This window comes from Manihot esculenta, chromosome 10 (genome assembly GCF_001659605.2).
Source record: "Manihot esculenta cultivar AM560-2 chromosome 10, M.esculenta_v8, whole genome shotgun sequence".
NCBI classification, from domain to species: domain Eukaryota; kingdom Viridiplantae; phylum Streptophyta; class Magnoliopsida; order Malpighiales; family Euphorbiaceae; genus Manihot; species Manihot esculenta.
In genome coordinates, this window is record NC_035170.2 from 4,437,261 (window position 1) to 4,461,266 (window position 24,006).

Below are 24,006 nucleotides of genomic sequence, written 5' to 3' on the forward strand. Positions count from 1 at the left end.
ATATGGCTTAGCCTAAGCCCAGTCTCTGCAAAGCAGCAAACAAAGCCCACTCGGCCGATATCAAGCGAAGCTCGGAGCATATTCTTTGCCTGAGCTTTTAAGCCCATAAGCCTAGGCCTGGCTACTAGGTCTTTTATTTCCATTCAAAACGACACCGCAGCACGTCCACACAACAATAACAAGGGCTACGCCTCCGTTCGCGACTGCTGGTGACGCTTTCACACAAAACCAAAGTCTGTAAATTTTGTTTAGCTGCTGTCAAGGGTGAGGGAAAGCTTGAGAAAATGAGCGGAACCATAAAGAAGGTGACAGATGTGGCGTTTAAAGCATCAAAGACCATTGATTGGGAAGGGATGGCGAAGCTTCTCGTGTCCGACGAGGCTCGCAAGGAGTTCGCCACTCTTCGCCGTGCTTTCGATGAGGTTAATTCCACTCTTCAGACCAAGTTCAGCCAGGTTTCGATTCTCCCTCTTTATTAATTGGCTTTTTTTTTTTTGCTAAAATTAGTTATCTGACATGGGTTTTGCTTCTTGGTTTTAGTTTTAGTAGATTTTCCGCATTATTTTGGATGTGATAATTGGATCTTATTTGGCTCCAGATTTACTTTATTGCCACAAGGAAAATTGTTGCGTTGTTTTGTGGGGCAGTTCTGAAAAGCGATGGTCTCTTTGATTACATTCTTGTTGAGGATTTAGGTTTATTTTTTTGGTTCATTGTTTATTTATTGGATCTATTATTGTTGATTTCATTTATGTTGCACTTCGATTTGATTTTGGTTTATGATTTGTTTGGCTTCATAAGAAGTGGATCCAGTTTTCTATTGATTTTGCCTTTTTGCTGAAGTGAGATAGTGACAGCGTTTATTTGCTTTTGTTGGTCCTGCAAATTGAGGAAATAGGATTTCTTTGTTTTCATTTGGTTGAAGTGTAAAGACGTGGATTTTTTTTTTTTTGTGCAATTTGGTTGAGGTTAATCTGTTGTTCAGTTGATGGGAAGAAATAAAAGATTGAGTTGAAAGTTGACTTGTTTTCTACACTGATAGCAGAAATTGTCAAATAATTTGACATGCAAAAAATGCGGGACTCTTTTTCTGTATATGTCCTTGTATGTAAGTTGTTTGTGAGGTACACTTTTTATGACTTCATTACTAGGGAAATCTTTTCATATAGTGATAGAGACCTTCTCTAAGTATTGATTCTATGAATGAGATCCATGTTTAGTTGATGTTGTGTGACAATATTATAAGAAGATGTAACTTTTATCTTTCAAATACAGCTTTCTAGAAGTTATAGCTGTCTTTGCTGGCATTTTCATCATCCCGCTTCACTTATATATTGATCTTTGGTATTCTTGTATGGTTATTGATCATTTATATGTGCAGGAACCTGAACCCGTTGACTGGGAATATTATAGGAAAACAATTGGCTCACGCTTAGTGGATATGTACAAAGAGGCTTATGACAGTATGTATTCTTTTTGTTGGCAAATGTTCCACCCATGTTTTCATTTTACCTTGATCCACACTATACTTTTATAACTGATGAATGCTTGTTCACCCTTATACACCTTAGGTATGTTTATCCTGACCTGCCACTGAGAGTTTACTAGTGCCGATGCTATTTGTTGAAGTTAATTATTAGACTTCAGTGACATTGCATCAGATAAACAATTGAAAATGGGAGAGGGGCATCCTTCTTATTAGGGTTTATAATTGCTAGAAATAAACTGGCATGGATTTAAAACTTAGCCTTTCTTTCAATTTGGAGATACATCAAATAAATCCAATAAAGAAATATTCTAGCATATATGTTCAGTAGTATTCTTGTAATTATATTCACTAGTAGATTATATTTCTTGATTCATGATGTAGTTTTTGGCTTCAATGCAAGTAAACTAGTAAACTCTGGACTGTAATTTTGTTTGTTACACTAATACAAGTTTGTGCATTAAAGAGCTTTTGGCATGTCCACATTTTCATGTTTCTAGTATTGGCTTTATAATATTTTTAAGTTTTGTCAATCATGATGCTTAATGTTGTGAAGTAGGTTTTATTTCAAATATAGTTCCCTAAGCTGTATTGTGTTCTTGATGCTTATTGAGTTAATTATTGAGCTCATTTCCCTGCCCTTAAAACTTTTCTGAAATGCTCCTCCTACTGCAAATGTGAAGAAAACAGTTTTCTTTTGCAGAATGATTTTAGTTTTAATCATCCTAATTGCTAATTTCTTTATATGGGTGAAATATAATCTACCTGAAATTAAGGACAGAAGACTTCAGGTGTTAAGTTTCTGTTGGACTTTATATTGGCATTACATCATCTCATTATGTAAGTTCTGAGGGATGATGTGGTGGAACCATGGAAGTGAGTAAATGTTCACTGCTTGCTCATTACATTGCATTATATTTATGTATTTTTCTTATGCTTCTAGCTTTATTCCTGGTCTTGTAAATCTTCTGAATTGGCTGCTGATCTACCTAAATTTTAGGGCCTATCTTCACATTCTTTCTTGCACTTGGTTTTGAGAGAAGCGCCCATTTGCATGTATGATTAAAAAGAACTAAAAATTTGCTTTGTAATGTCATTTACCTTTTATGCTTCTTGTAAAAGCATCTGAAAGTTTTCTTCTTCTTCTTCTTTTGTTGGCGAAAATTAGTTTAAAATTCAGTGCCAAATGTATTTTCAGGTAAAAGGATAGTTTCTTCTATTTGAATAACCAATTCTTTTGAATTCCTATTGAGCATTTTCAATAGACCAGTCTTCTAATACCTGTATTTGCTAGTTTCTTCTCTTTGCATAACCAATTTATTTGAAGTCCTGGTGAGCATTTTTTCAATGTTCTAATACTTTTATTTGCCCATTAAGGTAACTTACGTCATTCTTCTGTATTCTGCAAGTTTTGTAACAGTTTCGTTCCATCCCTCTTTTGCACTGTTCTTTTTGCATTTTTGAGGCTCCTATTTTTTGTCTGTGTGTCGTCCACCAACATCACCACTTGTTAGACCTGCCTCTTGCTTCATGGGCTGCATGCTACCCGTATTTGATAGCCTGAGAGAAAAGTGTGCTTATATTTTGTACCTTATGTTTACTTGGTATTCTGTTGATTTTCCCCATTTTGGATTATCAAGGGCTATCTTGGTTCACATTGAGCTTCAGAACTTTGTGTACGTGGAGTTGCAGCCTTGCTATTTCAAGGCTTTTAAGAAATGCGCATATCTGCAAGGAAGCCCTTTAAGAAATGAGCTGTGAATGACTATAACATTGTTTCTTTGTTGATTACTTGTAATGTAATTTACTAATTAATGCAGTATTTTCTCTAAGTAGTAAAATGCTTTGTTGAGCCCATTATTCCCTTTAATCTTGCAGGCATAGAGATCCCGAAGTATGTGGACACAGTTACTCCAGAGTACAAGCCTAAATTTGATTCATTGGTGAGAACCTGACAATCCCGTTGTAATTGTCATGTACCAGTTTAATTCTCTCATAAGCTTATTCTTATTTTTTTGGATGTAGTTGGTGGAATTGAAAGAAGCAGAGGGGAAATCCCTGAAGGAGTCGGAGCGTTTAGAGAAAGAAATTGCAGAAGTTCAAGAGTTGAAGGTAAATAAAAAGAATGCTTTTCTCTTTTAAATCTCAATCTCTTGGATCCTTTGGTTTTAACATCTAGTTATATATTTGAACAGAGCAAGCTCAGCACCATGACTGCTGAAGAGTACTTTGCAAAGCATCCTGAGCTCAAGAAGAAGTTTGATGACGAAATCAGGAATGACTACTGGGGCTATTGAGCATATTGGCCATATATGGCATCAAATTCCTGTTCTTTCTACAATAATAATGACCAACAAATTGTTTCTTTGTGATTTTGTTGCTCGGAGTTTGTAGAATTTGAGCTTCTGTGATGACCATAACCATGTCAAATGTTGCATTTTCCATCTCAACCAGAGTCAAATTTCCATGGTGATGATTTGTTCAATCAAGCATGAATAATCGATACCTTTAGCTATTTTCGTTTTCCTGCCCCATGGATCTCTATCATGTTTATGATGAGAGACTGTTCATATGCGTGGGTTAGCCAATGGATTAATCATTACCATATTAAGAGCAAGCAACTTGTTATTTGTAATAACCTCAAGTTCATACATGGCTGTTAAAACCTATTATTCCGGTACTTTACACTGCTTTCAATAGTTGTTCCTTCACACATGCTATTTTATCTCGAGCAATGGATGTCTGAGCCTGGTGGTATCCTGTAGTTTAATTTTAACAAGGTTTATTTTAATAATTATTTTTAAATATATTAAACTATTAACTATAACTATATAATATTGTTCATATAGTGATGTATCAATGTTTTCTGTTGAATTTTAAATATTAATATTTTTTGTTTCTACTGATTATTAATTGGGTTGGGTTTGAAAAATGCGAATCTGAAGTAAGAGGATCTGCATTGCTTACCTGTTACAAAGTGGCTGCTGAGGACGTCTGCTAAAATGCTGGTAAAGATACGACAAAGATAATCTACCATCACAAGTACTTTTCAACGTCAAAACCCAGTAAAGCAAAGCCTTCTCACATTTGGAAATCCTAAAAGAGATGTACAAAGTAATACAAATGGAAATTCTGATATCAAGGAAAAAATGGAACGAGCTGCACATGAAATGTACACAAATTAAATAGATACAAGATTCAGCCCAAAAAAAAAACAAAAAGATTTGTGCAGTCATCCCTGATAGACCAAGAAAATTTTGATACAATAAACTGACTGAAAAGTACAATGTCTTAGCTACTTGTCGGCAGATTATGTGTATATGCAACTAAAATTCGGAAAGAGCACAAAACTTTCCTGCAGCATTCACAAAACAAAACCTGGGAGCTTCAATGTATAATGTTTTTAAAAGTTTTCATAAAGGCTACCAGAACTAGTCAACTTCTTCTAACATGGCTGATCACTTCATGTCTCATTTTTGTCCATGGCCTTCCTTGCTAGCTCATAACCAGCGAAGTTCATGGCACCTAAAGGAGCAATCCAGAAAAACCTTGGCACTGCTCCTTTAAATAGCCCGAGGGGTCCCTCATGACGAAGTATAGAAAAGGCTACCATTGTCATCGGTAAGGATCTTCCCCGTGCAGTCATCATTCTAGTTTTCATCACATCAAATGGGGTAGTGACTACAGCAGCTAGCCCTCCGGATATAGCCCCAACTAGAATTGTTTCCCAAGGTTCTAGCTCCCGTCGTAGAAGTTGTTGAGCAAACTAGAAGCAGCAAAATGATTCTTCAGTATATAATTAAAAGAAAGTTATACAAAGGAAACATGGTAATAGAAATAATTCTAGAAGATATTTTGATAATGCAAGACAAGACAGTTGACTTACGAGTACTACTAGGTTGTTTTACAGACTGGTGGTGATCAGGCATAATGCCAAAACTTCCATAACAGTGTCTGGGAAAAAAATTATTCCATGTTTGGATGCCATTGCCATGGTTTTAAGTAAGGGATTTGAATTTAATTTAGTGAGGCGTTCTACACAACACGTAAGAGCCTATTCTTTAATATCTCAACCCAATTTATATAAGAATATTAGGCAGGCAGAAGACTTGTGCTCACGTAGAACACTCATTTCCAATAAAAATTGATCTCAGAAAATTTAGCACAGGGCAATAGTGGCTTGGATAAGCATAAAGAAATACTTCTTGACTTAATCTTTGGGACATGTATACTAGAATTTTCATTAACTTCCTCGCTTTCTAGAACTATTAAATTTACCATATAAACAAGCACAGAAAATATAATTGCTTCCCCCTTCCATGATCACTAAAATTCTATTCACCTGTATAATTTAAAATAAAATAATGAAACAATAATATTATCATTAAACAAATTCCTATCAGACTAGAACCACAGATGATTGCTAACCCAGTCTTTGACCTGAAATTTACTCGATGAGTAGGTTATTGACTATGGGAAGAAAATATTAGTTGTTGCAAGTAACAAAAATGGAATTCTGTAAACTTGAAATATCAAACGCACAAATACGTAAAAAATTTCAACTTCATAAACATAAATCTGCTTACCTTTTTAGATTCAGCATACAGTCCCATGCCAGCAACATAAAATGGAACTTCACGGCAAAGTGTAGCACCAGTCCCACGAAAAAATCCCTTCAGACCATCTTGCTGCCAAGTACCAATGATAGCCTGCCCTACATTGTCAAAAAGACCTGCCTGCAATCGCTGCTTCAACACTTCACATGGGATCCGGACTGCTGTCCCCAAAAATGTGCTGCAGAAAGATGATAAAGATTGAACCTGAAAGTAACCAAGTAACATTTAACTTTCAGAGACCCTCAAATCCAACATAAACATATAGGAGGCTCCAGTAGGACTAAACAAAAAATTATTTTCCCTTATCAAGCCTACAACAGAAAAATGAAGTAACTACAATAGTTCTTTCATTCAAGACTTGTTTGTGGTCTTCATGTGTGCACATATATGCAGGTGGCAGGTGCCAGGTGCATCTACATGTGCATGTAGATGAACCCAATGATAGGTAGCTCCCCAGCAATAACTGGTTAATTGCCCTACTAACACTGCATATGTGATTTAGTTGGAAGTATAGTTACATCCCTCAGGATAGCAAAATTTTTATGCTTAATAAAGTTGTGCAGGTTGCATTGTTGATAATCAAAGTGCCAAGCCACACGCATTGAAGTAAATGCTTGCATTTAACATTATCCAACTTTCCTCCTTAAAATAGAATTACTCCATACAGTTACTTACAAACAAGTTAACAAAGAAAGTAAGAACATGTTATACAGTTAAATTTAAGGGAAGGGTGCTGTGTGAGAGAGGAGAGAGAGAGCCACTAGTAATTGTTTGTACAGTTGGTAACTGCAGCAACAGGAGCAATAATAATGAAACAATAAGCTTGTCTTAGTTTGTTTAATGAGAACTGCAACACTCAAGCATAATCCATGCATTATTGAGACTATCACATTGCAGGAAAAGTACTCAGTTTCACTAAGATTTTGTTTGCACTACCAAACATCATATGAGAAACCATGGGGAACAAAGGAGAAATATGTTGCACATGTATTTTATGGATAATTTAATAAAATAGCATAATAATAACCATTACCTGTAATTCTGGGAGTGTTGGGGCAACATTTATGAGCACAAGTTTACTAGCTTCAAATATCCCAGTTCGAAGGCCATGGCTGCAATATTGATACAGAATATGTCATACAGATAGAGAAGTGGTTACCATTCAAGAAAAGGTGGAAAGGATAAATAAGGACCTTGAGAACTGTCCAAGAATTGCAGGGATTGAACCCCTATATAATCCCTGAACTCCAATCTCTGGAAGCTTTGAAATAATCTCTGGGAAAGAAAGGGTTGATGCTTGCACCCGAGTCTAAGAGACCATAGGAAAGACGGACCACAAAAATAATCATGATAAGAAATCAGCAATATTGAAAAGAACATGCATCTCTTTTGTATGACATTAATGTGTACATTTACAAAAATACTCAAACAGTTAATAGGCATGCTACAGTTTCACTTCATACTTGTGCACTCCAACTTCAATATATCAAAGGCTAAATTTTTCATTTTCACTCCTGTAATCATTGGAGATGTTCAATTTAGCCCATTTTCATTTTTTTTTTAAATCCAAAAGCCCAGAAATTCAATTTAGCCCCATAAAAAATTTTGGGGTAACTTTATTGATTTATTGGTTTAGAATAAAAAAAAAAAATCAAAAGCTCCATTTTGTGATTTTTAGGCTAAACTTCTTGATTTCTTGATTTTGTCCAAGAAAATCAATTTCTTGATTTTCTTATTTTTGGGCTAAATTGAGCTTAAACTGACTTCTAGATTAATTTGGACAAAAAGTTGAAATTTGGCTAAATTGAACTTTCCCAATAAGTACACAAGCGAAATTGAGCATTAATCCAATTAAATATCAAAATTATATTTTGAAACTTCATCATAATTCTTTCGAAAGACAACCTATCAAAATACAAGGTTAGCCATATGGCATATACTAGCAAAAAAAGGGTGCTAACTTTTCTCTGGAAAAGCCATGAAGTATTTGGTCATACATATCCCATACCACACATGACAAGTAGCCAGCCATCATAAGTGGCTGATAAAAAATGCTTTTCATAGTGCTAAAATTGCCTCAAAAAGACAGTCAACATTTTTTCCATCACTAGAAGAGAGGAACAATGCAATTATAAACAGATATTCATACATAACCAAATCTCTGTAATTTAACCAAATCTCTGTATTTTCACCATGAAGCATTATTTAACCCATAGTCATCCAAGGTTTAAGTTTGAACTATGAGGTGCACAAGATAAGCCTATATGCAGGCATGCATTCATTATAACATGTATAACATAGTTATATCATGATAATACAAAAACTTCAGAAATACATGATCACAAAAGAACAGCATGAAGATTATAACTAGCTCAACATAAAATCATAAACCACTAGAGTGCAAGGAAATTACAAAACATAAGCTTTGCAAAAGCTAGATTAGTTTGACAAAAGCCATGCATGCGCAAGCCTGAAAAAGGTCAAGAACCAGTCCATTGTCCATTCCTCATTTATTATTAAAAAGAAGGAAGAATGAAAACTTGAATTCGTAACTAGATCACTCAATCATAAACCCACACAATTGTAACATTTTATCAACACAACATCATTGCTTTACACATAAAGTAGAAGCTTCCAACAGTAGTTCAACCATGCAAGTAAAACCAAATAATAAAGTGGGGGGGAAAAACTTGGCAACAAACCAAATAATAAGGAGAGGGAAAAAATAACTTGGGCACCTAAGATGCATGCCAAGGTACCCCCTTAAATGCCGGTGCCTATATTCCTAGGCATGCATCAGATGGACGAAGCCTGGCCAGACACCATTAAAGGCAAGTCCCACTTTTGACATCTATGATTTTAACCAATTTAAGGACAAAAATAAATAACCATAAGATCGTAACAAAAAAAAAAAGAGATCTCTAGCAGTGCAGTTTCCCATGACAAATTGCAGTTTGGGAAAAAAATGGATTGAAGCAGTGATATATTCTACTACACTATACATAAAAAGCTTCATAAGTCCAAGTGAAAAACATAATGTTTTTTTTGGTGCCCATAATCGGCAAGGGGCAAAGATCTGCAATAGAAGATCTCAATCATTAATTTAAAAGCAGTATAAAAAGTTGTAGCCAGTAGGTCCATCAAAGCAAGAGGTCATCATGGTTTTATCATAAATTTCTCATAAAAAGGTGCAATAAGCTATGCTATTAAGCAAGGCAAAGTTGTAGCCTTGATAAAGAGGCTGCTCTTGCAGTTCCTCCTAGCAGCCAAAGAATTTCGCTTTTGGCACTAGTACTATTTTTGTTACACGGTTACATGTGGTATATCTCATGTAAAAATATTTGTACATGATCACACATTTCTCATGAAGAAGAGCTTACCTTTATTGTATCAACAGGATGCAACAGAGAACAAGAGAGTGCACATGATAGGCCCCCAGCCAATGCAGATCTTAGAACACTCCCAGCTGGTATCTCCACAGGTGGTGCAACAGCGACAACTGTTGCAGCTTCAAACCATATGCTTCTGTATGTATTAGAAGAAGCCACCATCAGTAAAATGCAATCAGTCAATCAGATAAGCACAACACTAAAGAAGAATCGGACAGTAAAGACGGGAAGAGGACAAAATTTTTGGATGGACTGGAGACAACATGAAAGGTGTTGAACAGCCATCATGTCATACAAAAGCAAAAAGTTTATCTCTTATGCAAATCTCATGAAAAGTTCTGTAGACTATGATACCTAAACATAGGGTAACTGTTGCTGTCTACTGCACCAAGTAATCAAACAAAACAATTTGGCTGACTGAATCAGACAACACTTCTTGAATATACAAGTCAAACCATGTGATGTCCCATTCTGCGTGGGAATTGCAATCCCACATCGAAAATATGGTAGGATTAATGGGAATATATGATAGCTAGTTTAGAACTACTAGATAACTTGAGTTAACCATTTTGGTCAAGTGTAAAATGAGTCCAAAAGTTATTTAATTCAATTTTAGCCGGGCTGTTACAAACCATATATTTAAGCACTTCTTTACACTTCTATCAGGATGAAAGGCGTTATGACTATAAGACTGCATTTGTTCCATTTTCTTTCTTTTTTATTAATGTTTGAGGCATTTAGGAAAATTGGTTAATGAAAATTGTTTAGCTGAGGGTGGAGCCAGAAAATTTTTCTCAAGGACAGCCAATGTAATATAAATTATTTTGAAAAATAGTTAATTTTACTCATTGTTTACATAGTTTGAGGTCAATGTTATACATTCAGAAAATGTAATAGTAGAGAACAATATAGCTAGAAAATTTTCTCAAATGTGCCAATGCTATAAGAATTTATTGAACATATAATGAGAAATAAAGAGTTCTAATATTTCATCTACTTTCATAACAAAACAATATTAATTATTTAGGGGAAACGACTCCCATTTGGCCCCTTCCCTCCACTCTGTATTTACTCGGTCAAAGGAAAACAAAATCATTTTTGGACATTAACATAATGGAAGGGAACAAGATAATACAAAAATCACATAGCACATAATCATTAGTTCATTAACACTATATACCACTTAACTTTAGTTGCCAATAGCCATCACTCAACAGATACTATCACAATTACCTTTTTCCTTGTGCAATTTTTTCTCATATTCAACAATAAATAAATAAAAATATGAAGTTTTCAAGGGTTCAAACATTGTTATAGTCTTCTTGGAAGAAAAAAAATATATAGTATTTTCCTATGTGCTCTAACCATTAGAAAATAATTTTAAACTGATCTTCAGTGTTATAAACGCATAGCAAAAATGTCATTTTCTGTTTATCCTAGGAAAATAACATCCATAAATGAGTCATGAGTATATGTGTATGCACCAAACTTATGTTAAGCCTCCCTCAAAATGATCAAGAAAATCATACCTAGGATCATCTTGGAGTCGATCAGAAGGTAGCAAAAGCATAAAATTTCGAAAATGCCCATAAGAAATAGATTCTTCTATGTCAGCATTCAAAAATCGCATCATAGCAACAGCATTGTCTTCATTTGCTGGAAGGCCAGCATTCTTAAGTGATGCCAATATTTCACTCTTTTTTAGGGTCCCAGACTTGTTTAAACAAAGGGAAGTATAAGCACGGAGAATCGTTGGTTCCTTTTGTTCCATCAAGGACAGAAACTGCTTCCAACCAAATGATTTTGAAAACAAGTGACTTCTAGCACGCTGCATAAATTCTCGAGCATATCTTGGTGGCAATTTCCTTCTTTTCATTGCAATCTCAAGATCTTCCAATGTTACTTGACCATCACCATCTCTATCAAGTTCCTCAAAGAACCTCCTTCCTGGAAGAATGCGATGACTAAAATAAGAACAACATTTATAGATGACTTCATTAACAGCAGAATGTCCTATTATCAAAAACCCATTAGAAGATAAACAATCAAATGAATGATGAACCTTTTCTTTCAGCTTTTCCTTTGCTTTTTGTATTAACAAGGAGAGGAATGGCGTATTACACTATATGCATACCACAATATCATAAACAATCACAGTTTATACTGATTGCTCCTCTTGAATCTTGACAAATGATTAAAATTTGTGTAACCATAGTTATCACAGCACTCCACAAGTAATTCAATTTTACTTTAAGTTGAAAGCATGTGTCCAAGAGAAAGAAGGATATAATCGATCAACAAAGTTAAATGGTTCCTTCTACCATCAACTCTAAAACTGTAACATGGTACATTACTGTTGGTCAGGATACAAGGCTTCAGAGCACCACATCCAAACTCAACATCAAGTTAATTACTAACCACGAGGCAGCTGACTTAATATAATAAAAGGCCATGTGAAAAGTAAATTGATAGAAATATTTGCCCAGTTTTGGTAAAGATAAGTTACTTTTTCATAAAGAATAGGTGGGATGAGGAGGACAAAGAAGGAGAGAAAACAAAGGGAAACCCCTTTTAATTTCTGCAGTGCTGCCGTAAATGCGACATTGCAAATTATGAAGTTCAACGTCTAGTAAAATCGAGCTTTGTTCACCATAAACTCAATAGGACTACAAATACTATGGAAACATGTTATGAATGTAAAAAGTAGCTAATTTTGCTCTAAAACAGAAGTTTCAAATAACTGATTTGGGCCATTAATGTTTTGAAGCAGATCAAATAAATAAATTATTAGAATACGGGTACTTTGACAACAATTCTGCGCTTATGCCTCATACATACTCTGACAAAACAAAATTAGAGAACTCATCATATTCCATTTAGATATTCTACTTTTCAAGTGAAACAAATAAAATAAAATTAGCAGCAGTGAAGTTATTGCAAAAGCAGAGAACAAAGTATACCTTCAGACTCTGTGTACCTAAAGAAATCCTGGACAGAGAATAGCTTCTTCTTGTCAGGATAGTCTTTAGAAGACCGTCCCAGGTGTGGCACAAGCTCAATTAGCTCTGTCAACGAAACAGCAGATAATGTAGACCTCAAACGCTCTACATTAGATAAGGGAATACTGAGCAACCCACTTGCCAGCTTCTGCGGTGAATTGCCCCCAGTTTCCTCCCCATTCCCACCACTGATACCATCATCACTTCCTTCACTGACAGAAGATGATACTCCAACCATACCAGACGGCACACCTCCTACTCTTGCAAACTTCAAATTCCCCAAAAACCCATTTACATCCACCTTTCGACCTTCCCAAATACTCACGAGTGCCCTCAAATGATCAAACTGAGAGGATTCAGATGGCAGAGTTGAGCGATCATAATCACAACGATTGACGTCTGCTTGCTGCAAACTCTGATCAAATTTGTGTAAATTATGAGCCATTTGATCAAAAATAAAACCTATAATGCATTCAAGCGATAGATGTTTCCCTTCTGTATGGTTTTCACTATCATCCTGAACTGCTTTAACATAATGACCTTGTAATTCCTTTTGATTTAACTCACTAGAAACCTCTGATCTTAACCCATGTTTGCACAAATGCAAATTACCTCTATCATCATCACCTAATTTCTGAAACCGCTTCTTGCTTGTCTTGAAAGGGCTAGGAAATGCCTGAACAAAGCTATTAACTAACAAGGACCAAGTTACTGCAAACTGCAAACAATTCGTGCAAGACCCATCTTCACTCCCTATTTCCTTCTCTTTCAACCCTTTCTTCCCCATCCCATTTTCTGGATTCAGTGAAAGCAAGCCCAAAAAAGTTCTAATAGGAACCTTAATGGAAAAACCTTTCTTCCTCTCTTCTCCAGCCACAGAGTTCCCATTACTGCCATTGTTATTACTAGAACTTCTCTTTTTCACAGCACAGATCTGAACCTTAGTGTTAAAGTTCCTATTATCAGTGGATCTGAATTCAAGATTATTAACCCTATTGTTCTTAGAAACTCCCCAGCAATTCTCAATATCTTTTGCCGCTTTCCGAATCCCAAGTTCAAGTGGCGAGAGTGCATCTTTCACCACTTGAATTGAATTGAGAAACGATTCCATAGGGTCATTTGCAGACACCATTGCTGCCAGGAAAAATTGTATATATAACAAAAAGCACCAACCCAAAAGTTCCCCTTTCCTGTTCTATATATCCAAACTCAAATCTCACCACAAACAGTTTTCATAATAAAAATAGCAATCCAGAAGAGGGGTACCCAAAATCATGCGTCCACAAAGAAGCCAACACAAAAGATAAAAATCCTGATTGTACAACACAAGAAACAGTAAATTTACAGTGCACTGAACCGTATTGTTAGATCCATTGAAGAGGCATCTGGATGGAGTAATTGAATCAGAAACAGCAGAATCCCTAACAGAATGGACAGAGCATGGATAGAACTCTGTAAATTTCCATGGGTAATTTCTACCAAATTCTTGTTAAATAGAGGAGGAACTGAGATGGGTCTGAAACCCCACCATATGCGTCTTCATTTTCTTCTGGAATTGCTGCACCTTATTGAAAAAGCATGGATGGATTATGAGCTGTGAGAGAGTGTGGGTTGATAGTGGTGAATTTGGAGACAACAGAGAAGATAAAAATTCTGTGGATAAATTGATGAGAGGATTTGGGATTTAATAAAATAGAGGGAAAAAAAAAAAGCAAAATTAAGGAAGCTGTTCGGACAGGTTTTTTTAGTGATTTTTTAAAAAAATACTGAAATATAGTGGACAAAGCAGCTGAAGAAGAATCGGCCTTTGGTTTTTTCTCAATTTAATTTATTTCTTAAAGATTTTCTGTTGTTTGGTTTTAAGGAAAATTTGTACAGAAAATAAAAGGAAAGAAAATGAAATTTATTTTATTTAATTATTTTTTTTAATTGATTGAGATAATGAATACAAATACCGAATGGATAAAGTCTGACGTAAGAAACTTGCAGGACACCTCATCCTTTGTATTTGCAGTTTCAAGGGACTGCTAATGGGTTTGTTTGGCAGAAATTATTTTTTTTTAAATATTTTTAATATTAAATAAAACTTTAAATAATACCAATGTAAGGATAATCACGTGAGATGTCTATCCACATGTCATCAGATGGTTTAATCCTTTTTTTTTTTTTATAAATATACACCGCCGCAAATTTTAAAAATATTGCATTCCACATTTCAATTATTTAAAAATGAAAATAAAATAATTTTAAATTTCTAATTAATAAATAATGTGTATATTTTATAGCGGTTTAGACACTAATTAGTAAAGTTTTAAGATTCTTATTAAAATTTTCTATATAAATTTATTTTTTAATTTAAAATTAAATAATATAAAAATAAATTATTTTATTAAAAAATGTTTTTCATAAACATATAAATATTTTTTACATAAAATATTTTTTAAATATAAATTTTTTTTTAACAAAAAAAACTAGCATAGCAATTATTTTTTTAAAAAAATAAGGTAAACTATTGCAGTCAATCATAATTGAAATAAACCTGAAAATAACCTAACAGTAAACAATTCCATGATTTAATGGTTTTAATCAACTTAGTGTTGCTACACGATTTCTTGTGAAAACTATTATTTACTGAAGTAAATTATGTTTTTCTTTTCAACAGTTCACTATTTATTCCATCATTTATTTAATTTATTAATAATAATATATATAATTATTAAAATTTTATTATTTTTAATTAATTCATTTAATTGTAAAATATAACTAGGCCATTTTTTAAAAAAATTATAATTATTTGTGCCTATAATTTTAAGATTAAAATTATTCAGTTTTTACTGTTTATAAAATAATAATTTAAAAAATATGAACCAAATATTCTTTAAACTATAACATTAAATAGTTAATTTTACTAAGTATAAACACTGATTAGTAAGTTTTTTTAATTATATATATTTAATTTAATGTAATTTGAATAAATTATTTATATTGCTTTTAAACAAATTATTTATTTTTAAATTAAATAATTCATATATTATCTCGACTAATTTTTATATTTTCACTAAAAATATAATATATAAAATATATGTATTAGTTATTCAAACCGAAAACTAAAAATTAAAATATATATAGAGAAAAAAAATTTAGGCTTTAGAATAATTAAACAAAAAAATAATACTACAAATCAATTTCCCATTTTATCAAATAAATCATAAAAAAATATAAATAAAGCTAGTCATAAAAAATAGTCATACAAAAATTCAGTAAAAATTTATACATAAATAAACATAATACATAAAATTATAACTCAAGCTTTTTCATAATAATCATGACATATAGGAAACAAATTAACATATTATAATAAATAAAGAAATTTACTAATCAGTTTCTAGATATTAACATTATTAATAAATCAGTTCTTATATTTTTAAAACTTACTAAAATGATTTTATCTTTTATCTCTTTCAAGGAAATAATCATTCTATTATCTTTTTTATTAAAAATAAATGAAAAATAATAAAAAAAATTTATAATTCAATTTTACTCTCAGATAAATTTCTTATTTAGTTTCTGAATAGTATTATTATTAATAAGTTAGTTTTTATATTTTCAAAAATTTTTAATAAAATTTTCAAAATTAAGGAACAAATTACTCCCATCTTTCTCCTTCTTCCGTTCTTCTTTTCTTCAAGGAAGAGAAAGAGGAGGTAGTGGTTCATTTTCAAAATTAAAGAATTGACTTTTAAATAATAAATCTCTCTAAATTGAATAATAACGAAGCTGAATGATATAGATATACATCACGAGCAGAGTAAATGTGGAGTTTTCCTTCTTCTTTCTGCTTCTTTCTTGACTCCATATTATTTTATTTTATTTTTCTCTATAACTCTTACTTATTCATATTGCACTAGTTCATGAATCTGACTTCAACGTTAGAGGGTCTCCACTGGGAGTATTCCTGGTAGACTCCTGACCACCTTTCTTTATTTTGCAGATCTTTTTATCAAATCAAACATTGAAAAACCCATATGATACACCCATATAATGGATTCGTTACCAAACCTATCAATTTTATTTGGTCCTTTGTACTAATTTTGTATAAAGAAAAGACTTAATAATTTTCATATTTATAGTCAAACTTTTAATTTTTAATTTAAAAGTCTGAACTTTTTTAAATTATTTTAAACCGTATGCTATATTTTATTATTTTTATCATGTAACCAATTTGATTAACTAAAATTAAATCTTAGTTAATACCCTAAATCCTTAATTACATGAAATTTTTAAATTAAATCATTCAAATACTTAATTTTTTATATTGTTTAAATAAAAATTTAATTTTGAATTTTAGATAATTGGGAGTTTAAAATCTTAAATAAAATTTAATTCAAGTTATTGTGTCATTACACTCACACATTTAGCCGAATGGTAAGCACACCTGAGTAAATTGTCTTAAGTTTTACTCTCTCAATTCTCAATTCTCATTTCAAAAAAAAAAATAATATGGCATTACATGTAAGCTGTTTTAAAGAAATTAATATAATTATAATAAATTTAAAAATTGAAAATTTTCATCTAAAACTAAAAATTTTGACTATAAATATAAAAAATTATAAAACTTGCGGTATTTTTAAGTCAATAAATAATAATAATAAATTAAACAATAAAATACTTGAAACCCGTTTAAATTCATCTAAAAATTATTTAAATATGTCCTATTAGAGTGTGGTAGGGCAAGATGTTTACCCAACTATAATTCCTAATAAGAGTGAGCAGTATCGGTTCAAATAAAAATATCGATCAAATCGAATTAATTTGAAAATTCAGTTTGATTTTTTATTTATTTTGATTTGGTTTGATTTTTAATTTTAAAAATTTTGATTATTTCGATTCAGTTCGATTTTGATTAAAAAAAATCGAAAAAATTAAATCGAACCGATTAATGATAATAATATATTATTTTCAATAATATAGAAAGATTAGATCATATTAAAATTAAAATATTTTAATTAAATTTTAAAATACTAAAAATAAAGTATAAAAAATAAAAAATTTATTAAAAATTTAAACCGAACAGAATTGAATCGAATCATTTGATTTCCATAAATACTAAAATTTTAATTTTTGAATTATTTAGTTCGGTTCAATTTTAAACTGAACCGACCGAATACTCACTCTTAATTCCTAGCATATAAACCATGTGACAGTTGCTAATCGCTATGCAGGCAAAAACTGAAAAACACAATGAAATGGAGATTGAAAATCCAAGTATCGCTGGAAAATTTTTTTTTTATTTAATTGAAATGTAAGTATATAATCAAGTGTATGTTGACGTTTAGTATTATATTTTGAGGGTCAAAATTACTCTTAACAAAAAAAATCATTTTAAATATTGTAAAAGAAAAAGCAGTTTTGAAGAAAAAAAAAACTAATTTGTAATTATAATGTTATTAATAAGAAAATGTTTATCAAATTTAATTTTTAAATGCATTTTAAAAAAATATATTTAAAAAAAAAATACCATTTTGCATAGCAATTATAAGAGTAATACCTCAGAAAACTTTAAGTTGGTATTCTAGTCAGAATCTTTTTTTTTTTTTTTTGAGAGCAAGGAATTCTAATGAATTTCTCCATCATTTGCCATTTGATTTAGTTTTTTCTATTGTATAAATTTCTTGAATTATCATATTATGAATATAATATTTGGCAAATGACCAAAAGAATAGAATTTGAGAAATAATAGGTGCATTTTCTTTTTTCATTCTATTTGTTCCTATTGTGTCGTGCAGCCCCGAGAATATATTGCATATTCTGATTCAATGTCTTTTTGTCCACAGTTGCCGGTTAAGCTCGCCGTTGGGTTGGCCTGCGCCTTCTATATCTCTTTAAATGAGTGATTTTCTTTAGCCTTCTCTTCTGCTTCTATGGAAAATGTCTCCCTTATGCTAATGATCTTATGGACTTTGTGACAAAATAGGAATAATGTTGTATGGAAGGGTCAGGTCAGACTACGAGTGGTGTGTTCTTCATGACTCTGAATTTTTTGCAGCAATGGAAAGCAGTCCTCAGTAAGTACCATTGTTGATTCGGCTCGCCCGGTCCGGTCTCCTCTGCCGCACGGTTGGTTCAAGGTGAACATTGACACCTCTTTAAACTTGCAACGAGGTTCGGTAGGCTTCGATTGTATAATCCAAAATAATAATGAGAATTTTGTGGCTGCTAGAGTAGGCTCTTTTTATAGTTAGATGGATGCAAAGTGTGCTGAAGTTATGGCATTTCGAGAAGCACTGAGCTGGATTAAAGAGTGTGGATGGGATCGAGTCCTTTTCGAATTGGATACTCAAATACTTGTGATATAAGTTAATTATACTTTGTTGGATGATTTATCGTCTTTTGGCATTTTAGTTCAAGACTGTAAACTGTTTCTATCTAATTATGAGAAAGTAAAATGTGTTTTTATTCATAAATCTGCGAATGATATCGTTCATGTTCTAGCAATATCAACTTATTCTGAGTCAGATAAATGAGTTTGGGTTGATATCCTCATTCTCACATTGTTTCTCTATAATCTTTGAATTAATAAAATTTTCTTGTTTTTAAAACAATTTTCTTGTTTTAAAAAAAAAACTGTTAAAAATCCACCAATGTGTAATTAATTTCCCCACTAATTACATTCTTTATTCTTATTCTGAGAACAAGATTGCTTTAAGAGAGTTTTTCCCTTTAATTTAGTTATTTAAAACTTATAAACATTTAAAATCTTAAAGAAATATTTAATAAAATATTTATGATAATTTATATTTATATATAAACCATTTATATTTATATTTTAAATTTTAAATTTTAGATGTTAAAACTAAAATTTTTTAAATTATCATAACTATAGCAAAGATGACTAAATTAAATTTAAAAAATAATAAAAAATTATAATATAAATTTTAAAATTTTATATTATTAATAAAATATAAAAAAAAATACCATATCATTTTATCAGTTTTTCACTTTAAATATGTAGCCTATTTCGAAGTTTATAATTTAATTTTATATTAAAATAATATTTTATAATATAAATTTTATGTGAATATGAAATCTAAAAATTATTATTATTTATAAATAATATGATATTATAAATACTATTTAGATATAAAACTGAATCATATATTTTAAATTAAACTATAAATTTAAAATCGATGAAACCGTAAGAGATTTTTCTTTTACTTTTCTCTAAAATACATAGTTTACCATTTAATTTAAATTTTATATTAAAATTAAATTTATTTTATATTTATATATGTAATATAAAATATTATATTGAATAAATATTTATTATAAATAAATTCATATTATATAAAATATCACATTCAAAAAATATATATTAAAGTATTTTATAAAATATTTATACTCAATATTATAAATCATATATATATGCTTTTATATTTGAAAAATTTTACTTTTTATTAATAATGTTTTAAATAAAATGAAATATTATATGTTCTAAAATAATAAAGTTTTATTTTTTTTATATTTCAAATTTTTATTAATAATATTTAATATTATATAAAAATAAAGATAGAAAGTAAATAACGATATTAATAAAAAAAATAATATTATTATAATAAAAATATGTATTTAAAAATTATTTATTAGTCAAATAAAATTTTAAAAATTATATTATAATTTATTGTTAACTTTTCTAAATTATTTAGTCATTCTAATTATAATTACGATAAATAAAAAAAAGTTTAATTTTATCATTCAATATTTAAAATTTTAAATATAAAAATAAATAACAGTAAATGATTGGATTTTTTATCTAATAACCCAATCTTAAACAATAATATTTGATTAAAATTTTTAGAAGTAATTATTGACATATTTCATAATAAATAGTTTATAAATATATGTATTAATTAAATTATTAAAAAGAATATAAAATAAATAATATGATGAAATTTTAAAATTAAATGAGTTTACTATTGTAACTTGGTCAAAGCAGTTTATAAATTTAGTATTTATAAACACCAAAATGAAAAATTGTCACCCCAAATTATTTTTTTTAACTTATAAATTTAACTTATAAGTCCATAAAATTTTATGAACAAACATGTTAGCATCTTTTTAGAATTTATATGCTAAGACAAATATCTCTAAATTTCACCTGCAAGCAAGCTTGTATGTATCAACTATCAATTTTTTTTTTTTCTATATATTTTTAGTATGGAAAAGAACTCTTTTATGAAAAGAAAACTCTACGTCCTAAGCCATAATGAAATGTAAGACAATAAAATTTTCTATTGAATTTCAATATAAAATTTTATTAAATTATATTGTATTATATGGTGTATCAAACATAGTATTGCAACACAATGAAGAATCCAAAATCTGTGTATATGAACTTCAACTCATCAATCTCATGCCTAGAGCCAACTTTCCAGCTAAATCAATGGAAGATCATCATTGCTTTGGCATACATCTCAATGCCCTCTCTATTGACAATTAGAAATTGACAAAATTGCACAAAGTAATACACTAGCATACCATTTAGGGAAGTTTATTTAATAAATTTTAAGTTGAACAATCTCATTTTACTACAAATTTTTGTGAGGGACTAATGTGACTATTGGATTAAAATTAAAGAATTAAAATGGAAATTTGCCAATAAAAATAACATGTATATGTATGCAAACCTCATTATCAAGAATTTTGATTCAGTTCAGTCCAACCAATGTATTATTCATTTTTTTGCTAAATAAGCGAATAAAAGTTAAGAAAAATTTGGAAACTAGCATTGAATCTTTGATTTTCTTTGCATTGTAAACCAAACACAAAGCCTCTAAGCTAGATTATTTGAGAAATATTGCTCACTAAGAACGACTTATTGCTATTGAACTATATAGTTCCCAGTACCTTTACATTGAGCTATTCTGGTGCAGCATAGCAAATGGCTTCTAAGTGAAGATACAATCATTGAAAATAAGCACTAAAGATATAATCTAAATCATCGTGCAACAAAAGCTTACATCAATCATAAGTAAGCAAGACTCAAACCGAAAACGAAATACTTCAATGAGGATAAGAAAGGAGCATTCTTAAAAACTGACCGATACTTGCTCTATCAGAATGCAGATCCACCATCCTTTGTCTTCCCAAGCATCACATCTTTGGCTTCGTTGATTTTAGACGCAAGGTAATGGCTACCTCCAGCATCAGGATGATTTGCTACCATTACTTTTCTATGTGCTTCCTTGACCTTGTCTGCTGTTGCATTCTCCCTGTTGAACCATCCAAAAATACGGACACAATAACTTAGTTCTGAGAGAGAGAAGCAAAAAAAAAGATGCATAACATGATCACAGAACTGTATCATCTTGGATAAATCTATCCAAGTGTTATTAACTATTGTATATACTAGAAAATTCACTATTTAATCCCTAAGTTATGGGAAAACTCATCAATTGGTGCTCGATTTTAAAAAATACATTAAAAGTCCATGAGGTTTTAAAAAATCTACTATTTAATCATTCCGTTAGTTTTAGCCGCTAAGTGTTTTACGATTTAGTTCCTGTGATATTAAACACTTATTAATTGATCTCTCAGAAAGATCTACTATTTATCCCTCCGTGTTGAGGGCATTTTAGACTTTTACGCAAAATCGCTAAAATTAATAGAAGGACTAATTAGAAGATTTTTAAAACCTTGTGGATGTTTTATTCTATTTTTCAAGATCAAGGAACTAACTAATGAGATTCTCTACAGTATAAGGACTACATAATAATTATCCCTATACACTAAAACATGAAATAGATCCTCAAATTTGGTATATTGCAATGAAGTGAAAATCAAAGTTAAATAAATGAGTTTACACTAAAACTGGGAATCTTTTATCAGTTTGGATCAGAAATTATCTTTACTTTGAGTATTAATTTAACCATTGAAGCATAAATTTATCTTCACTTGGTGTATTTAACCATGCACTAGCACCCCTCTCTGCCATTCAAGGGTCTTGCAACCACTCAGATACTGTAGAAGAGCACAAGTTAAGGCAAATTTGTTTCACTTGAGCATTCTTATGCCACTTATTTGAAATCAAAGATTTTACAAGAATTTAATTCAATTCAATTCTATCAATTTTTTTTGTTTGGGATGGAAGAATCCATCTATTTTTTAACACAAAAAATTTTCATTTCCAAAGAAAATGAAATAATGTATAATTTTGCAAGAATTCATTTAAATTTTTGCAAAACGAACCATGGCAAAAGGAGTGATAAGAAATAGAAAAACAGAATTCAGATTAGGATATAGCATCAGGAATTAGCACAAATAGAATCTTAGTCTTCCAAAACTTTAAAGATAACAATGCTAAAAAAAAAAAATTGTATTTCATTTCTAATCTTAATCATCAATCTGAGTATGAATCTTGAATCCTATGATAATCATCCAAAGCATAGAATGATCATCTTGGGCAATTTAGTCTTCAATTTCTGAACAAAGATCTGGCCGTTTCTACTTAAAATCTCAGCAATAGAATTACATTTTCTTTTGGCCCTCTTCCTATTCTATCCAGAATGAAAGAGATATAAAACAGACAACAGTTACTGTAAATCAGCTGAATTTGAATCAAAGCAACCAAAAAATAAAATCCCTAAAAGTTGCATAAACAATCAGATAATTTGTTAGTTACCTGATACCAAGAATCAGAGCTGCTTCTCTTCTGGTCATCTTAGGCTGAAATCCTCCATCATAGAACTTGCGGATTTTAGGTTTAGGGGATCGAGCCTTGAATGCTTGCCAAGCTTGGATCCCATACCTACCAGCAAGAGCCGCTGCAGCAACTGCAAGCCCAGCCAAAAAGGGTGTGGCCTGATATTTAAATCTACAATTTCATCAACAAATTGAAATTACACAAAATTTCAACGTCCAAACAAACTAGTGAAAAGCTCTTGCATACCATTTTTGTTGGAATTGAAATTTGTGAGACAGTATTTGCTGAGGTTCATTCGAAATTTTTGTTAAAATCTCTCTTTTTTTCAGGGTTTGGGGTTGAAGAAGGTGACTGCGCGCGTTGTCGATCTCATATATGCCCATGTATGATTCTATAGTTATTTTACCAATCATTTTGTGCCGCGTGTTGTTAGTATAACTGGTACGGTACTCCAATCCCCATTTCCTAATACTGGGAGAAATTTTGCGGTCCTATTTTACCAAATTTTAACATATTATATTTTGAGAATTTTATTATTTCCTTCCTCTAATAATTTTTTATTGACTATTTTTTTATACATATTTATAATTTTTTTATTAATTTTTTAATTATATTCATTTTAAAAATATTTATTTTTATTTATTTAAATAATAAATATAAATTCAATTCAATCTATCTACTATTATTTAAAAATTAAATAAATTTCACTTTAAAATTTTAAATAAATTAAATCTTTATGTTGTTACTCAAAAATTAAATAAACTCTCATTTAATATAATATTATTTTTATAATAAAATATTATTTTTATATGATAAA

General features: G+C 30.8%; 3 protein-coding genes across 4 annotated transcripts; 1 reads left to right on the forward strand and 2 right to left on the reverse strand.

The window, feature by feature from the left end:
* Window positions 1–184: 184 nt before the first annotated feature.
* On the forward strand, window positions 185–4,001 carry LOC110625314 (ATP synthase subunit d, mitochondrial). Its single transcript, XM_021770930.2, has 5 exons — window positions 185–455; window positions 1,382–1,463; window positions 3,365–3,429; window positions 3,512–3,598; window positions 3,682–4,001. Exons 1-5 carry the CDS (start codon window positions 285–287, stop codon window positions 3,781–3,783), a joined length of 507 nt encoding a protein of 168 aa, XP_021626622.1. The 5' UTR covers window positions 185–284; the 3' UTR covers window positions 3,784–4,001.
* Window positions 4,002–4,601: 600 nt separating this feature from the next.
* Window positions 4,602–14,341, reverse strand: LOC110624121 (mitochondrial substrate carrier family protein C). The gene is made up of 7 exons (XM_021769224.2): window positions 12,452–14,341; window positions 11,021–11,438; window positions 9,483–9,627; window positions 7,296–7,411; window positions 7,136–7,214; window positions 6,073–6,306; window positions 4,602–5,252 (listed from the first exon to the last, which is right to left on the reverse strand). Exons 1-7 carry the CDS (start codon window positions 13,620–13,622, stop codon window positions 4,950–4,952), a joined length of 2,466 nt encoding a protein of 821 aa, XP_021624916.1. The 5' UTR covers window positions 13,623–14,341; the 3' UTR covers window positions 4,602–4,949.
* Window positions 14,342–21,344: 7,003 nt separating this feature from the next.
* On the reverse strand, window positions 21,345–23,590 carry LOC110624376 (mitochondrial import inner membrane translocase subunit TIM14-1). Of its 2 annotated transcripts, none has more exons than XM_021769472.2 (3): window positions 23,436–23,590; window positions 23,169–23,319; window positions 21,345–21,759 (listed from the first exon to the last, which is right to left on the reverse strand). In XM_021769472.2, the coding sequence occupies exons 1-3, from the start codon at window positions 23,482–23,484 to the stop codon at window positions 21,603–21,605; spliced, it is 357 nt and encodes a 118-aa protein (XP_021625164.1). In that variant the 5' UTR covers window positions 23,485–23,590; the 3' UTR covers window positions 21,345–21,602. The 2 variants fall into 2 exon arrangements, with proteins under 2 accessions (XP_021625164.1, XP_021625165.1); XM_021769473.2 differs by having other exon boundaries at window positions 23,169–23,347; window positions 23,436–23,562.
* Window positions 23,591–24,006: the final 416 nt, after the last annotated feature.

Bases quoted from the DNA above. Each gene is read 5' to 3' on its own strand.
- LOC110625314 (XM_021770930.2), top strand. From the start codon at position 285: ATGAGCGGAACCATAAAGAAGGTGACAGATGTGGCGTTTAAAGCATCA. The intron at 1,464-3,364 runs GTATGTATTCTT...TTAATCTTGCAG, and splicing joins GTACAAAGAGGCTTATGACA to GCATAGAGATCCCGAAGTAT. The intron at 3,430-3,511 runs GTGAGAACCTGA...TTTTGGATGTAG, and splicing joins AGCCTAAATTTGATTCATTG to TTGGTGGAATTGAAAGAAGC.
- LOC110624121 (XM_021769224.2), bottom strand. From the start codon at position 13,622: ATGGTGTCTGCAAATGACCCTATGGAATCGTTTCTCAATTCAATTCAA. The intron at 7,215-7,295 runs GTCCTTATTTAT...TCAATATTGCAG, and splicing joins ATTCTTGGACAGTTCTCAAG to CCATGGCCTTCGAACTGGGA. The intron at 5,253-6,072 runs GTAAGCAGATTT...TGCTGCTTCTAG, and splicing joins TGTATGCTGAATCTAAAAAG to TTTGCTCAACAACTTCTACG.
- LOC110624376 (XM_021769472.2), bottom strand. From the start codon at position 23,484: ATGAACCTCAGCAAATACTGTCTCACAAATTTCAATTCCAACAAAAAT. The intron at 23,320-23,435 runs GTATGCAAGAGC...CTGGGCTTGCAG, and splicing joins TTTCAATTCCAACAAAAATG to TTGCTGCAGCGGCTCTTGCT. The intron at 21,760-23,168 runs GTAACTAACAAA...ATGGTTCAACAG, and splicing joins GCTCTGATTCTTGGTATCAG to GGAGAATGCAACAGCAGACA.